Genomic DNA, 16,844 nt, shown 5'->3' on the forward strand with positions numbered 1-16,844 from the left:
TTCTCTCTAATTTAATTTCCTTACCTTAATCAAATGATCATCATTTTTCTTCTAAACTAACCTCCTAAATGGTTATCTCCAGTCATTTTCTGCACAGCTGTGAAAGTCAACTTGCTAAATGTAAATTGAATAATGGCAGTATTTCTGTTACAATTCCACAGTGGCTTCCCATTTATTTTAAGACAAATTCTAGAATCCTGAAGTCTACAAGAACTGGCCCTGCCATCCTCATCTTGTGTTCACTGCTGAGCTCCAAGCTGAATTGGTCTGCTTTCAGATTCCAAACTCCTCCCCATCTCCGAGACTTTGCATAAGCTCTTTCTCTTGACCAAAACATTTTCTATTCCCTCCCCTCTTTTCCTCGTATCTTAAACGAAGCCTCTCACTCCATGAGAGACTTCTTTCCTCACCACCACCCCCCCACCCTCTGCCTAGATGGGGTCACAAGTTCTGTTATATCGCGGTCTCATAGATTTCTCCATTACCATTACACAATTGAAATTAATTGCTTAAGTCCTTGGCTTGAGGACTGTTCTTGTTAATATAAGCTTCATGATAGCAAGAACTGTGTGTCTTATTCACCACTATATCCCTAATGGGATATAGCATGGAACCTTAAACATAGCACACGTTCCATAATTTAATTCTAGCCCCTGCTGCAAGGCAAGCTCTCTATTAGGTGTGGGCTATAGCAATGGGTAAGTAGTCTTGGACCTCGAGGAACACACAGTTCCATGATTAATCCAGTAAATTCTGCAAAATTCTGTCAGTTCCTTTCTCTGTTCCCATTTATTTTGGTTCAACTTACTCCATACACTGCATTGTCTAGCTTTCAGACAACAATTGGCTTTTTGATAAATAGTAAAGAAAAAGAAAAGATTTAAAACCTCTGTCTTTTTAGTGTCATCTGTTATTAGTTTTCCCTCTCCAGCTAATAAATGGACACTATTTTTCTTCCACCTCTTCTTATGTCTGATACACTTAAAGAATGTCGGTTTGTGTCTCCCTTTGTCCCTTGAAAATTGCCGTGCATTCCTTGCTTTAGATTTTTGGATTATTATTGACATAAAAAGCCATTATATTAGCTTTCCTTCTTGATGACTCTTACTGTCTGAAAACGTCTGTTTATATTCCATCTTTCTTTCATATAATGTCCTGTTGTTGTTGTTGTTAGATATGTATGAGAATTCTTTATGTTTTCCTATCTGCTCTAGGCATAGAGGTCATTTTTTCTACATTTTCATGTCATTTCCTTAAGAGACATTAAGGAATCATTTGATTTGCTTAGTTTTATTTGTGATTATATAAATGGCACCTATTCACGGTAAAATGAAAGACAGAGGAGAGAGGGAGGGAGAGATGATCGGAGGGAGGCAGGTAGGAAACATGATTTGATTGTGCTGAGAGCTGGTGTGCATGAGGGAGACATAAGGACAGAGAGGCAGGGATGGCGGAATTTTTTTATTGTTATGTTAATCGCCATACATGACATCATTAGTTCTTGATGTAGTGTTCCATGATTCATTGTTTGTGCATAACACCCAGTGCTCCACGCAGAACGTGCCCTCCTTAATACCCATCACCAGGCTAACCCATCCCCCCAGCCCCTCCCCTCTAGAACCCTCAGTTTGTTTTTCAGAGTCCATCATCTCTCATGGTTCGTCTCCCCCTCCGATTTCCCCCCCTTCATTCTTCCCCTCCTGCTATCTTCTTCTTCTTCTTTTTTCTTAACATATGTTGCATTATTTGTTTCAGAAGTACAGATCTGTGATTCAACAGTCTTGCACAATTCGCAGCGCTCACCATAGCACATACCCTCCCCAATGTCCATCACCCAGCCACCCCATCCCTCCCACCCCCCACCACTCCAGCAACCCTCGGTTTGTTTCCTGAGATTAAGAATTCCTCATATCAGTGAGATCAGATGATACATGTCTTTCTCTGATTGACTTATTTCACTCAGCATAACACCCTCCAGTTCCATCCACGTCGTTGCAAGTGGCAAGATCTCATTCCTTTTGATGGCTGCATAATATTCCATTGTGTGTATGTATACCACATCTTCTTTATCCATTCATCTGTCGATGGACATGTTGGCTCTTTTCACAGTTTGGCTATTGTGGACATTGCTGCCATAAACATTGGGGTGCACGTACCCCTTCGGAAGGGATGGTGGAATTTTTAAAAAGAGGTAGGATGAATAAGGAACTGCGAAGAACAAGGGTAAGAGAGGGTCTAAAAACGGTACTTGGAACGAAGTAAAGGTGAAATTTTCACATTCACCTTGACTTTTAACCTACCATCAACTGACACCAATCCAAATCCTCTGTTCCCCTCAGGGAAGAGATGGTGAACTAGCAGCACGTCACTGTAAACCCTTCTCTCTTGGGGCAAAACAGTGCAAAGAGATGCCAGCCTCTGGGTGGATCAACAATGTCATCTTCAGAAGGGAAGTTCTAGTAAACAAATGCATACATAATTTTCCTTTATTATCTTTTTAATATCTTATTTGACACATTCAAAAGATTATCTATGCCTATATGTTACTTTGAAAGCAAAACAGTAACAACACCCGTGACGACTCCACCACCCAACTCCAAAACTAAGACACTCCCATCAACCTTACATTCTCCCATTATGCCATTCCCCCAGTTCCTCCTGCCCCACCCAAGGTGACCGTTATCCTAAGTTTCATGTTTATCAACCTATTGCTTATACACACGACGTTATCATACATACATACGAATGTATGTACACTTAAACAACATATCCATGAGCTAAATGCAAACATTTTTTTTTTAAAAAGCAAACATTTGCCTACAACATCTGAGAAACACACAACTATTGCCTAGATCACGTGCTTTACCTGGGCACACTATCCTTGAATTCCAGGAGGTGGGGTGGGGTGGGGCGGGGTGGAAGATGGGGAAATGAAGGCTCTTGTCCATCTATGGACACTTTTGGAAATGGAAGTAAAGAGATCATCACAAATAGTTTGCATAGAATACCAGAAGGATAAGCAGAGGAAAAAGAAAAGGAGAAAAATAATGTAGAAGCTCTTTGAAAGTCCTTTCCCTAGAAATGGAAAATCAGTGAATCTGCCGACAGAGCAAGTTCGGGGCTTAACACCAGACTCTCCTTGTTGCTATGCTTACTACTAAATGGTTAACAGAAAACTCCTAAAAATAAAATGTTTCCTGATTTCAGTCTCTGAACAGAAAACATTTCCTTGTTTTCTCCTCCTTTCAAGATTTGTTTTCATTGTGAAAGATCTAGGATACTTTCTTAATGGAAGAAAAATTAGATTGCGAACTTTGAAAGAAGGACAGAAACAAAGAAACAAAGAAAGAAGCAAAGAAAGAAAAAAGATTCCGACTGGAAAGAGTTTACTTCTCACTTCCTTTTGTATTTATATGAGAAGACTTAATATTATAAAAATGTAAACTCTTCTCATTTGAGCTATAAATTCAGTGAAATTCCAAAGTCCCAGCAGATTTTGTTTAGAGACTTAATAATCTGATTCTGAAATGTCTGTGCCTGAGCAAAGGCCCAAGATTAGCAAAACCATTCCTGAAGAATAAGATAAGAGGGGTTGCTCTACCAGACTTCAAGACATATGTAAAACAATGGTAATTAAAACAGTGTAGCAGTGATACAGGACAGCACAGTGGGACAGAGTAGAGAGGCCTGAAACAAACCCATGAACATATGGAAGTTTGATAGAGGACACAGAGGACACTGCAGATCGCCAAAGAAAGAAGAGACTATTTAGTAAATGATGCTGGTATAACTGACTATCCACATGGAAAAATATGAAGCTAGATACCTACCTCACACACCATACCAGCAGATCAATTCCAGGTTGATTAAAGATTTAATGATTAGAGGGGGAAAAAAAACCTTCAAAAGTTATAAAAGAAAATAAAATATCTATGAACTGGACCTGAGGAAGGACTTCTTAAACAACACACAAAAAGAACTAGACATTTTGTGCCCACTGGATTGGCAAAAATTCAGTCAGAAAATAACAGGTGTTGGCAAGGATGTTGATCAAAGGGAACTCATGCAGACGCTGCTAGAGGAAGTGTAAGTTGGAATAATTGAAATCACTTTGGAAAACAGTTTGGCAGTATCCTGAAGTTGAATATTTGTCTACTCGTGTATGACACAGCAATTCCACCCTTAGGTATGTACTCTAGAACAGTGCTTCTCTAACTTTAATGAACATCGGACTCACTTAGAAACTCACACAACCTGGGAGCCCCACCCCTGGAGATTCTGATTCAGTAGGTCTGGGATAAAGTCTATGAACGTGTATTTCTGAGAAGCACGCTGCTGCTGAGGCTGCTGCTGGTTTCCAGTCACAGTTGGAGCAATTCTTCTCCAGATTTCTTCACTTGTGTCTTGGGAAACAGGAATAAGAATATTCAGAGTCACATTGTTCATAACAGCAAAAATCTGGACACAACCCAAATATCCATCAACAGAAGAATGGATAAACAAACTGTAGGATGTTCACACAATAAAGTATCCTACAATATTGAAAATGAATGAACAGTAAGTACAGATAACAACCTGGATAAATCTTAGAAGCATAATGTTAAGTGAAAAAAGTGACTCACAGAAAATTACGTTCAGCATGATACCACTTTTATAAAGCTAACAAATTAATAATATATTTCTTAGGAACAAATGTATGGATAAAACTAAAATATGGAGCAAGGGAATGGAAAACACAGAAATGGGAAAGGGAAGAATCACATAACTAGATGCTGCCATGTGGTGTTAAGGTAGCTTTTCAGGTGGGTGGCTGGCTCTCATATGCTTCAGAACTCTCATGTAAGTTATATATACGTGAAAATTTGTTAAAAATATTTGTCATATATATATATATGGAAAACATATACATAATACACATAAAATGGAAAATAATTTTTAAATGAGTGCCAGGCAATCAGGTAAGCTAAATGAGAAAAGATTACAAGGAAAGGAAAATTGTAATAACAATTAAAATACTCATTGGACTTAGTAAATGACAGAAATGATCCTGGAGGAAGTGTAGAGGACAAACTTGAGATGTCCTGTTGCAGAGGGAAAACAAAAAGATTGAAAAGTGATGAGAAAGGAGATGATAGATGTGCAGGCCCCAGGATGGAGGGCTCACAACCAGACTCCTGAAACAATGAGTGGAGCAAACAGAAAGAAAAAGAACTCAAAACTATATTTAAAGAGAATTCTCACCTTAAAAAAAGACCTTAGTGTTTCTGGTCAAAAGTACTCCCCAAATATCAGCAAATTAATGCAGAAACCCACATTGACACATTTCTGATAAAACTTCAAATATCAAGGATAAAACATGACTTCTATAAGCATTCTGGCAGAATACAAAAGATAGAAAATAAACAGGCTAACCAAACAGAATAAAATTCACACTAGCCTCAAATTTCTCTGCAGCAACAAACACGACAAAAACATGATTTCAAAGTTCATTTGGAAAAATAAATGGATATGACTAATTAAAGAAAGTTTGAACAAAGAAGGAAAAATTATAAATGAAATGAACTTGAATCTCTAGATATTAAAATGTAAACTACAATAAAGAAAATGATGTAAAACTGATAATATACAATATGTTATATTACATATTATAATGTTATAATATGTAGTATATATTTATGTGTTTTTACATACATATATAAAACTTGGTATGTGATAAAGATATGTTTAAGAATAGGTTATCAACTGTATGATGCTACAACTAGTTGTACAATAATTTAGAAAATAATTAGTACCATACAGCTAAATAGTTTTCAATGAAGTAAGAAGTTAGGCTTTTAAATGATTATATAAAAAGAACTAGAAGAAATACCAGTGAAGATTGATCTGATCTGCGTGTGAGGAAGGACTTTCTAAGAATAAAAGAAGTGAAAGAAATCAAAAGGAAAAAGAGGATATATTTTTCTATAAAATTTTTTTTTAATTTTCATGTCAAAAAATCATAAACGGTGGTAACAAGTAAACTACAGACTTGGATGGAATATATTTGTTCAATATATATTCCAAAGATTCTTACCAATAATATTAAAAGATGTATTACAAATCAATAAGAAAAAGGTGGATATCCCATTGGAAACAGGAATGACTGTGATAATCACTTCACCAAGTTTACTTCAAATCAAAAATAGAGAAAGTGTCATTGAATAAGAGCAAATTGAACCAACGCGATTTTTTTCATTTATATGATTGACGGTGATAAAATTTCTGGCATTTTAAATATTAGGAGACCATATTTAACAGCCATTCCGAGGACACTTAGAGTTAATTAAGGTAGGTGGCTGGGCAAGGCTTAGAGCTCACTACTCAGGGCAGATTTAGAGCTATTCAGCTGGCAAAGGGGCTTTGAGACTTTGTTGTGATTTATGCAATTCAACAGACATTTTTAAGCAGCTCATGTTATAGATGACCACACAAGGGGAAAAAAAAGAAGATCATTAAAAGGTTTCTGCCTGGAAAGATGAAGGCTGAGAAAACATGCATGATGTCTTTAAGACCTTGAGTAGCATGCCCACACTGAATGGCATGATTATGGAATTCCAAAATTGGGGGGAGGGAGGAAGCCCCCAAACAAATTAGGAAGCCCTTTTTTACATGGAGAATTATAAACACTGAAGTCATTACCCCATAATCAGATATAAGAACAAATGCAAAACAAATACATAATATATCTTGTATCAAGTATAAAAATAAAATATGATAATAGCAAATACCATAGAAATTAAGATGGCAGTGAATAGGCTTTTGTAAGTTCAAGTACATGTGTGGGTCACAGATTGAATATTTATGAATCAGTTACAAATGGATGCCAGAATGGTTAAAAGCATCACATTCTTTTAGTTTAGAATTATTCTTTTTATTTTAGAATTATTGAGGATGACCAAGGAATAGCACCATGGTTTGCAAACCTTCTTCTGTGTTTCTGACTATGGAATAGTCAGGGACCCTGGTCTCTTGCCTGGAGGACCTTCATCCCCCTCCCATCACACTAATAGTCTTTAGTGACAATATTTGGGGGATGACATTTGGATTCTTATATTGATGACAATCCTAAAGATTGGAAATCTACTCTACAGTTAAACACAAGTCATAAACTAGTATGAAAGTAAAGTCATAGGAAAAGAAAGTCAAAAATGTAAGGCCCTGACAGGTTATTATTTCATATGTGAAAAACTTTGATCCATTTGTATTTCACGCCCGTCTGAGTCCACCCTACTTAAATTTCCCTATTTGGTCAGTTGAAAAGGCCACTTTAGACAGTGCCCATTTCGTTATTAACCCGAGGTGAGCACTTGATTGGGTTGGCAGGCTTACAAGATTAGGGTCTCTTTAGTCATGATTCACTGTACCCCTGGTAAGAAGTGGCTTCTGGCCTGTGTGTTGGTATGTTTACTCAAGATACTCAACATGCTTCTTTCTCTGACTTTCCACCTCTCTATTCTCCTCAGGACTACTGGCTCTCTCTCCTTTACAAGCGCCTGATCGGCCCCAAAGTCTTGGCTGTGCATGTGGCCGGGCTCCAACGGAAGCCACGGCCAGGCCGAGTGATCCGGGACAAACTAAGGATTTATGCACACTGCACAAACCACCGCAAGTAAGTCTTCAGAGAGATCTCACAGGAAGCCACTCCCGAGGGGCTTCAGGCTTCAGGCCCCTCCTAGAATTCCATACCTTTGGGACCCTTGTTAAGACTGACTGTAAACTGCTTCTGGAATCATGATACCTGCTCTTGGCAGGTTTCAAAGGACCTCTGATAAATAGCTTTTTCTCCAAGTGAAACCGTTTTCTCACTCTCAGAGGGCTGATGCACAAAAAGTTCACAAACACACATGCCATTTGTTCATTTACTTCTTCATCCAACAAATTTTTATGGAGCATTTTCTCTGTGCCAGTTGATATAATGCCCATGAGGCTTTTGTGTGTACCTACACCCCTGAACCAAGCTAGAGATATAAAATTTGTTCCTATGATCCAGCAGCTGAGCTTGAGGAAACAAGTCTACCTTTCTAAGGTGTGTGCTGGAGAGCTCTCCCACTAGAAACCTAGCCCTAGACCTGGGTGTCCCAAGCTGGAAAGCCCAAAGGTAGTCACGCCAGCTTTAGAAGCATTTTCAGAATTTCAGAAACCTTTCCAGCTATTTTAAATCTTATGAGGTTAAATAAAGTCTAGGCTTCCTTTTTCACAGGGCTGAACTTAGAACAATCAGTGTGGTAATGTGTGGTTATCCTTCCCTTTTTGATCCGAAGCGCTGGTTGTCATTGAAGTTGTCTGTAAATAAACAGGAAAAATAATGACCATTAAATAAATAAAGTGAGGCAGATAAAATTTTAAAACATGAGGATCAGAAGGTAAAAATTGAAAACTGAGCCTAAAGCCAAACCCATCTGACCAAATACGGCTTTCTTACATCACTTCCTGTTTAAGGAACAGAGTAGGCAGCTCCAAAAAAGAACTCTTTCTCTTAGTGCAGGTGGAGGAGGGGAGAAGGAAGCCAGTGCCTCCAGCCAGACCTTCATTCCGGTGGGCCTATCAGGGGCTGATCATGGGCAATGGATAGCACAAAGAGCTCCAGTGGTCAGGTTACAACAGACGCTCCTTCCCCTTCCTTGATGAGAGAGGAGCCAAGTCAATTAATTTATCATGATAAGATTTTTCAAAGAATCACTCTGAATATAGTGGGGCCAGGGGCCAGTTGTCTTGTCTGTAGATACAAGTGCCTATTGTGGAGGAGAGGAGGCTGGTTTGGGCCGAGGCCAGAGGCTTTCAACGTCCCTTTTGCTCAACAGGAAGCTCAATGCAATACCTGACAGAGAGTGACTGCTTTATGGCTTTGGCTGGAGTTATCTGATCACCACACAAGGATACATTGTACTCCTTGTCTCCTCCCTGGCCCTGAGGTAACCACTCAAAAGGAGGACCCCCAGCTTCAAGAAAGAAATACTACCCTTGGCACCTTTTGTCTCTGTTGGGAAGCACATCAGTTGTGCCCTTTATACTATTGGTCTGAGGAAGCAGGGGGAAAATGTCAGTAGCCATGGGCTTAGCAGGATTTGGGTGTCCTCACAGAGGGCTCCTCACATAGTCTCATCCCATTGCTCATCCTCACATTCTTTGACATGCTTGTGGGGAGTTGTCACTAATATTCTGAACATACCATGAACTCAGGGCCAATGTCTCATTCATTTTCGTATTCTCGGTGTCTAATATGGTGACTGGCATGAAGATCTCAGCAAATGTTGGATGGATGGATGGATGGATGGATGGATGGATGGATGGATGCAGAAATAGGACATCAAGACCTCACAGATGATTTACAGCTCTCACTCTCTTCCCCTTTGATATCAGCAATCATCCAGAAGGAGGTGGTGTGGTAGAATGGCTAAGAATTCTACCATTTCCTAGCAGGAGAGCTCAAACAAGTTAATCAAAATCATCTGGATTTAATATGCTCTCTAATCACCAGCTCTCTGCTTTCTGTGGGAATTCACTTCAGAACCTCTCTGGGGAAACGGTGCCACTGCGATTCTGTCAGTAGCACCCCTTTTCCCCATTAAAAAAGGAAGAGGAGACTTGACTGATCTCTTGCACATATGGCCGTAATGATAATAACAGAGGGGAAGGTCTTTTTGTTCCTATTAGAAAAGTAAGCCCACAACAGATGCACTGAGCTGGCTGGGGATGCCGGTCTCCTCCACATCTGTGGGTGTCAGGTGCCCCAAATAGGTAGGCACAAAGATAGGACAAGAGTCTCTTCTCCTTCTCCCTGGGAAGCTGTGTGCCCTGTCTGCACCCCCTCATGATTCACAACAGTCATGAGGAAGCACTACTGATTCACTTAGTTTATTCATGGTCAACAAGCTCAAGGTCACAGAAATGTCCCAGAGTGGGTATGTTGGCTTCACACTGTTCACTCTTGACAATACTCTGAAAATATATATCCTTGGTCAAAGCAGGGATTGGGTGAGAAAGTATAAACTTACCAGTAGAACAACCCAGAGAGACTGTCTATTGAAACAACTCCTGCACTCCAGTGTATATTGAGCACTTGCTATGTGCCAAGCATCTTGCCAGATATCTGCACTTATATTATCATACTGAATTCCAAAAGCTTTATGGTATCACCCCTATATGCAAATAATAACAACATTAATAATGCAAAGATTTTTACACTTGGGAAGAACCCTTAGAGATCTTTTGGCCCAATGTCCAATACAACAGAATTTCCTTTTACAATCTCCTTGGCAGTTATGCAACCTCTATTTGAATACCTCGCTGCCTTTCATGGCACTGTCTTACATTGTGGTTTGTTTCTGACCTAGGAGAGTGTTGTGCTTTATGATTGATTTAGGATCAAAAGTTCGAAATGCAAACCAACACCAGCAGGTGCTCTGCTGCCTTCTGTTCTAGAGTCAACAAGTCAGGAGCCCGGCAGCATGGCAGTTCTTACCTCAGATCTTTTTATTCAGAGAACAAATATGTTTTGACTGGGAAACTTTGTCTTTATAAACTATTCTGCTGAAACAATGTATGTTTCTAGGGAGGAGATGAGGTCCTTAGCCAAGTTCAGAACCAATTGGAACCTGGTGGATACTGAAGCAAAACTGAGCCTTTGGGGTTCAAGTTTGTTTATTATTGGCAAAACATGACTTCCTGTTTTTTAGAAGAAATTTTTTTAAAGGCTCATAAAAAAGGTTCCTGAGGCTTCTTGGACATCAAATGACTCTTACAAAACAATATTTTGATGAGTTAAGTGTAAATGAATCAGAAACATGTGGATTAAATTTCCCTTAAAATACACAGGGGCTTTGAAATTAGGGGAAAAAATGTTTGGCAAAACATGGCCTGACTTTTACCGAACCCAAAAAATTTGAGTTAGATCTGGGGACAGTGGACCAACCCAGTTCTCAAACACATGGACTTTCACTGGAAATGACCATGGATTCCAAAGCACCATCTTCTATTCCCTTTCCTTGTCTCCCACCTTCACTGGAGACATTTCTAGAACAGTGACTGTTTTTTTATCTGGAAGTCAAGATAAAACATATGATGTCCCCCACCTCATAACATCCAGGATACTCCACTTGGAGCCTCCCTTCCCTGACTTACTTCCTCCTACCCCCATGGCATCACAGAGAAGATGTCAGGCAGCAAAAGAACAGCAAGAAAGATGAACTCCAGATGCATGGATTCTCTACTGGAGAAGAAGTCTCACCATGAGTGAAACATGGAGTAAGATAGATGTGTTACCAGACAGAAAGGGACATTTGCTAAGAGAACCAAAATCCACCTGGACTTGACATCAGAAGATGAGTGATTGCCTGTTAGCCATGCTTTCAGTCAGACCCATCTTCTTAGGCAACAGATACTCCTCCAAGATTATTTTTCTGTGGACAGAGAATACATATTCTTCAGAAATCTGGATCTTTGACACCGTACTTTTAGGTTGGTGCTACACTCCCCAGCCAAGAATGTAACTTTGCAGCCAAACGACCTCTGCTTAATATCCTTGCCCCTCAGCCAAGCAGGAGAAGGGACGGCTGAGGCAGTCTTCAATGCCAGTTCCTACCTGAGGAGGCTCCATGAATTCTGTGAGAGCCTCTGCTCATGGGTCTCTGAGCTGGCTTTCAGTACTGGTTTGTCTCCCCCAGGGGAACTATGTTAAGTGGAAATCAGACCATTGCCAAGCAGCTTGAAAAGACAGCTTTCCCTGCCGCAATGCTGTGATTTCAGGTCTCCCTCCCACCCACCACTTCCCCACATCCTACCCTTCTCCTCTGCAGTCTCCCAGGGCTAGTTCTGCCCCAGCTCTGCAGAGGAAAAACTCGTAAATGCAAGCACAAGGCTCTCTCTCCTCCACTGCTGGCCTTTGAGAAGGTTATCTGATGGTAGTTAGCAAAAGAGTTCACCACAGTCTGGCAAAATTGGTACCCATGCATGCCTACTTTTGCTCACACTGAAGCCCAGAGTACCTGTAGTTAACGGTGTTTTGCTCAATTTCCTCAGCAAAGCTAAGCTTAAAGCCCACCAATGGAATATAGTTGGTGTTCTTTTAATGACAGTAAATGCTGACACAGGCTAGCGGCATCTTTCTTCCGAGCTCTGGTGACACAAGTCTGCTCAGTAAATGGGCATTCTTCTGACCTAACTCAGCTGTCTCCAAAAACTACTTCATGTGCTTCAGAAGATTAAGAAGGACCAGAGGAGGAGGAACCAGAGCGAAAAGTCATATAATAATTTATCAGAATATCAATGCAGGCATTCAGAAAGCCTTTGAACATAATAATGTGCCCTCCTACAGATGCAAGAAAAATTATCTGACACACAGTCAATGGAATATACTTTGGGAATTCTCCTAACCCTAATGGATTGCTCTAGGCTAGTGGTTTCCAAACCCAACTCATCTGCCAAATATCCTAGAAAGATTTACACACACACACACACACACACACACACACACACACACACACACATTCCTATCCCCCATCACAAATGGATGGGATCAGAATCCTCAGGATGAGTCCTAGCAACTGTTTTATTAAAAAGCAAAACAACCCAAGTTATCATGTTGACCTGCCCTTAGTCACTCAACTCTTAATTAACACCCTTAGAAGCAGAGGTGAGTGACCCAGAGGCTAAGGGATGCTGTTTCTGCAAGGAATGATATTTTCCTCTGGGCAAAGTTGACTTAGAGTTTCTCTGAACTCCTCCTTTGAAGGTAGGACTGGGTCATTTCTTCTGTTTCCTCTCATTAACCCATCCAGATGGGGCCCTAGGGGACCCCTTAGAAACAAAGTCTTTTTTCCTACAAGAAAGAAGGAAATCATTATGGTTTTGTTGGTACATGCTGAAAGGCTCTTGCATGGAGGCATATAGTTCTTCCAGGCTTCTGAACATCCTGTGCTGGTTTAAAAGGATTCCAAAATGTGAATAGTTTTATAATCTTGGTGTAGGTAAAACAGCAAAAGCAGAAATAAAAAGGATCAATAAATTTGACTACCTAAGAGTTTTTAACTTTTATACGTCAGAATACAATGTAAACAAACTGAATTGGTCAAAGAAACCTGGGGGAAATTTTGCAACATACCTGCAGACAAAGGATCACTACCTTTAATAAATAGTTTTTATAAATCAATAAGAAAATGGGCCAAGGACATGAATAGTCACTTTACAAAAGAAGAGATGAAATGGCAAACAGACAAATGAAAACAATGCTGCACCTCAGCATGAATTTTTTAAAAAATACAAATTAATACAACATCGAAATCTCACTATCACCTCTCAGGTTGATAAAGGTATTTTAAAAGGTTAATATCCATTATTCTTAAGGGTATGAGGAAATGGGTGCTCTTATAGATAGCTGAACAGAGCAAATTGGTACAAGCTTTCTAGGCAGTTAACATCAGTGTTAGCAAAGTGTGGGTATCAGTCAGGATAGGTGAGGTTATGCCGTGATAGTGGAGGACCAACAAATCTCCATGGCTTTCGATAAGAAAGTGTATTTCTCATGCATACCACTTACCTGTCATGGCTCAGCTGTAGCTCTGCTCCACATCATCTTCGTTCCAGGATGCAGGTCAATAGAGTAACCTCTGTCAAGAACATCGTTGGTCTTCCGGCACAGGGAAAAGAGACATGGCAAAACACAGGCTGCCTCTTAAAACTTCTGCACAGAGATTTTAACATGTCCACCCACATTTCACTGGCCAAAACCAATCATGTGATCCCTAGGGTTCAACATAGCAAGGACAGAAAATCTTCCCACAGGGAAGGGCATCACCGGGAATGAACCAGAAGATTTGGTTAGGAATCATGCCATATGCCTTCCCCTAGACCTAATGTGTCCAACTTCCAGGACTTTATCAGAAATAATGGTGACATGCAAATAGTTTATATAATAGCATTAGGTAATTTTGTTATGGCAAATTTTGAAAAAAGTGTAAGTCTCCAAAGGTAGGGGGTTAACTAAATAAATTATGTTACATTTCTATAATTAAAGAATTTAGCATTCTTCTGTAAATAGAAGAAAATACAATAACATAATAAGATGAAAATATGTTTAAGATGTTCACGAACTGAAAAAACAATGTGGTCCCAATTAGATGAAAACTGAGAAATATATATGTATGTGTCAAAGTACTCAGTAAATATTTGAATTAATATTGAATTAATAAACCAAAAATACTGGAAGGATGTTTACCAAAATTTTATCATATCTCAAGATACTTGGATTATGGGAGAATTTTCTTTTTCTTCTTTGTATTTCTCCATATTTTTCCTTTTTCTCCCCCTGCAGTCAGCATGTTTTATTTTCACACTCAGAAAAAGATATTTTGTTTTCTAAAATCATTGTGATACATTTAAACAAAAACAAAAGGAGTGTGGTAGGAAGTGGGTATCTTCTCTGCAAGAAACCACAAACAATAACAAGGCCTTCCTGTCTTTGAAGGTCAGGGGTGGCCAAGAATCATAAAATAAGTGCCCTTTCCTGGGGCAGTCCTGTTTGGTGCAGTCTATAAATTATTTAGCAGCACCTAACCACTTTATTTCCATCGTACCCTTCTCCTTCCCCATCTCAGCCACAACTACGTTCGAGGGTCCATTACACTCTTTATCATCAACCTGCACCGGTCAAGAAAGAAAATCAAACTGGCGGGGACTCTCAGGGATAAGCTCGTGCACCAGTATCTGCTGCAGCCCTATGGACAGGAGGGCCTCAAGTCCAAGTAAGTGCAGACCAAGAAATAGCTTAAGAGCCATTGCAGCAGGAGCTGGGAGGGGAAGGATATAAGCTGTCCCTTTCCTGCTGCTAATTCACTCGGGGGCTCAGTGGGATGGAGTCAGGGGACTGCTGACTTCCTTTGGGATCTTTGTCAAGCCCGCCCCAGTTCTTAGATTCCTCAACTGTAAAGTCAAATGGCAGACAAAATATTTCTCAACAAGGGCATTTTTGGTATCTGGGCAAGACAATTCATTACGAAGAATGATCTCATTTCAAGCTACTTATTCGCATCCTGGGTCCCTGCCCACTAAATGCCAATAGCACCCCCTAGTCATGTGACAACCGAAAACCCTGGGGGTTGATAGCCATGCCCCTTTCAGCTGTAACATTCTGTAATGCTATAACTCCCTGTTTGTCAGCATCTATGAACCTCATGGGGACAAAGCGTTCAAAGTTCAGAGATCAAGAGTCTATTCCACCCCTAAATTTATAACTTTGGACACATCACCTCTTGGATCTCAAGTTTCCTTATCTGAACATTAGAAGAGACATTATATTCTGGGGGCTCTGTGATTCCCTCAAACTCTATAAATATATGATTCTGTGATACTCCCTACCTCCCTCGGTCTCTTCCAGAGACTGTTGACAACACTGACCTCTACCAAGAGAAAGCAGCTCTAGGCCACAGGGAGAAGAGCCTGGTCAGCTCCCCGAGTAAGGCCTCCCAGGAAGGGTATGGGACACTGTACAGACTGGGAGCATTCCTATTCCATTTTTAATGTTTACCAAGTTTAACAAAGCTGTAAACTTGGAGCAGGTGGCTTGCATTCCCACAGCTGCCCACAACTATTTGCGCTATAATTGTTCGCTGTTTCACAGCAACCTTGGTGGCTTGCATTTGGCTTCCAACTGTACGCGCAATGGGAACAAAACACAATCTGGGAAGTCACTTACTGAGAGTCTCTTTAGCCCACCCTAGATCTGTATTTTCAGTCTTGGTTCACATACTGTCTCTTTTCCCTGGCTACGTGTACTTTTCTTTCCCCCTCAATCCTACCTGTATTAGGAGACTCTTGAGTATTTTATCCCATCTCTATTTACCAGTCATTCATGACTAGTGTGCTGAATCCCTGGTCTTTATCCTAGGCAGGAGAACCAGTTCTGGCCCCAGCTTCACTCAGTAATCGTCTGACTTGGGTGGATCCTTCAGTCCTAATCCCTTGGCCTCAGTGTTCTCATCTGCAAAATTCAAGAGTTGCTTTACGTTTGGTAGGGTCCCTTCCAGCTTTAAAGTTCTCATCCTGGGTCTGATTTTCTAAGGATCATGAGTATGTTTAAGTTTCCCACTGCCATTCACTAGTGACCTGCAAAGTCATATCTGGCAGAAGGGCTGACACTTCAAGCAGTGACTGTGATCGTTCAGGGTCCTCTGGAGCCAGAGATTAGGAGCTGAGCCTGCCCAATGTTGGGAAGACCATGTGTACTGTGTGGAAGGAACTGGCCAAATGCCTTAGTCTACTGGGCCACTTGCTGGCTGTGGCACTTTGCTTAGGGAAGCAGATTACATAATCTCTATAATACAGTCTCAGTTTCTTCATCTCACGGGGAGAGGAGTAAACAAGATAATCCAAGTAAAGTTCCTGCCACGTAGGAGGTGTGCAGTAAATACCCATTGCCTTCCTTTTCCTCAACTTGGGACTCTAGCTGGCTGGGGAGGAAGAGGGATTCAACTGCTTTCTTTCTAACATCTCTAAGATGTTCTTCCAAAGCAGAGTCTTCTCGCATTTTTAAGATAATGCGTTGCTAAGACACTTGTTAAGATGATAATAAAAGTGGTATAAATGCAAAACCACGAAACAGGAGGGGATGTAGTCAGAGGGTAGCATCATTTTATGAGTTTGTTCCCCCCCCAACCAAGGGCATGGGCCTCCAACACTGTTTACTCCACTCTGCGCCCCTGCCTCCAGGATTCTTCCCCTGACACTAGAACCTGGCCACACCTCGGGGCCTCCTGCCTCTAGCTGTCTGTCAGGGTGACTGCGGTAACTCGCACTGGCTACTCGTATGCTGT

The 16,844-nt window shown here is 40.6% G+C and overlaps 1 protein-coding gene across 1 annotated transcript in view; it reads left to right on the top strand.

The window, feature by feature from the left end:
• The window catches only part of HPSE2 (heparanase 2 (inactive)), a 681,364-nt gene that overhangs the window by 644,382 nt on the left and 20,138 nt on the right, over positions 1-16,844 (top strand). The window contains exons 10-11 of the mRNA XM_025880833.1: positions 7,503-7,648; positions 14,631-14,777. Coding sequence (XP_025736618.1) covers positions 7,503-7,648; positions 14,631-14,777 — 293 coding nt within the window. The remainder of the gene's footprint in view (positions 1-7,502; positions 7,649-14,630; positions 14,778-16,844) is intronic.

The sequence above is a fragment of the Callorhinus ursinus genome, unplaced genomic scaffold, assembly GCF_003265705.2.
Source record: "Callorhinus ursinus isolate GAN/ISIS: 27379988/994484 unplaced genomic scaffold, GSC_fseal_2.0 scaffold20, whole genome shotgun sequence".
In the NCBI taxonomy this organism is placed as follows: Eukaryota; Metazoa; Chordata; class Mammalia; order Carnivora; family Otariidae; genus Callorhinus; species Callorhinus ursinus.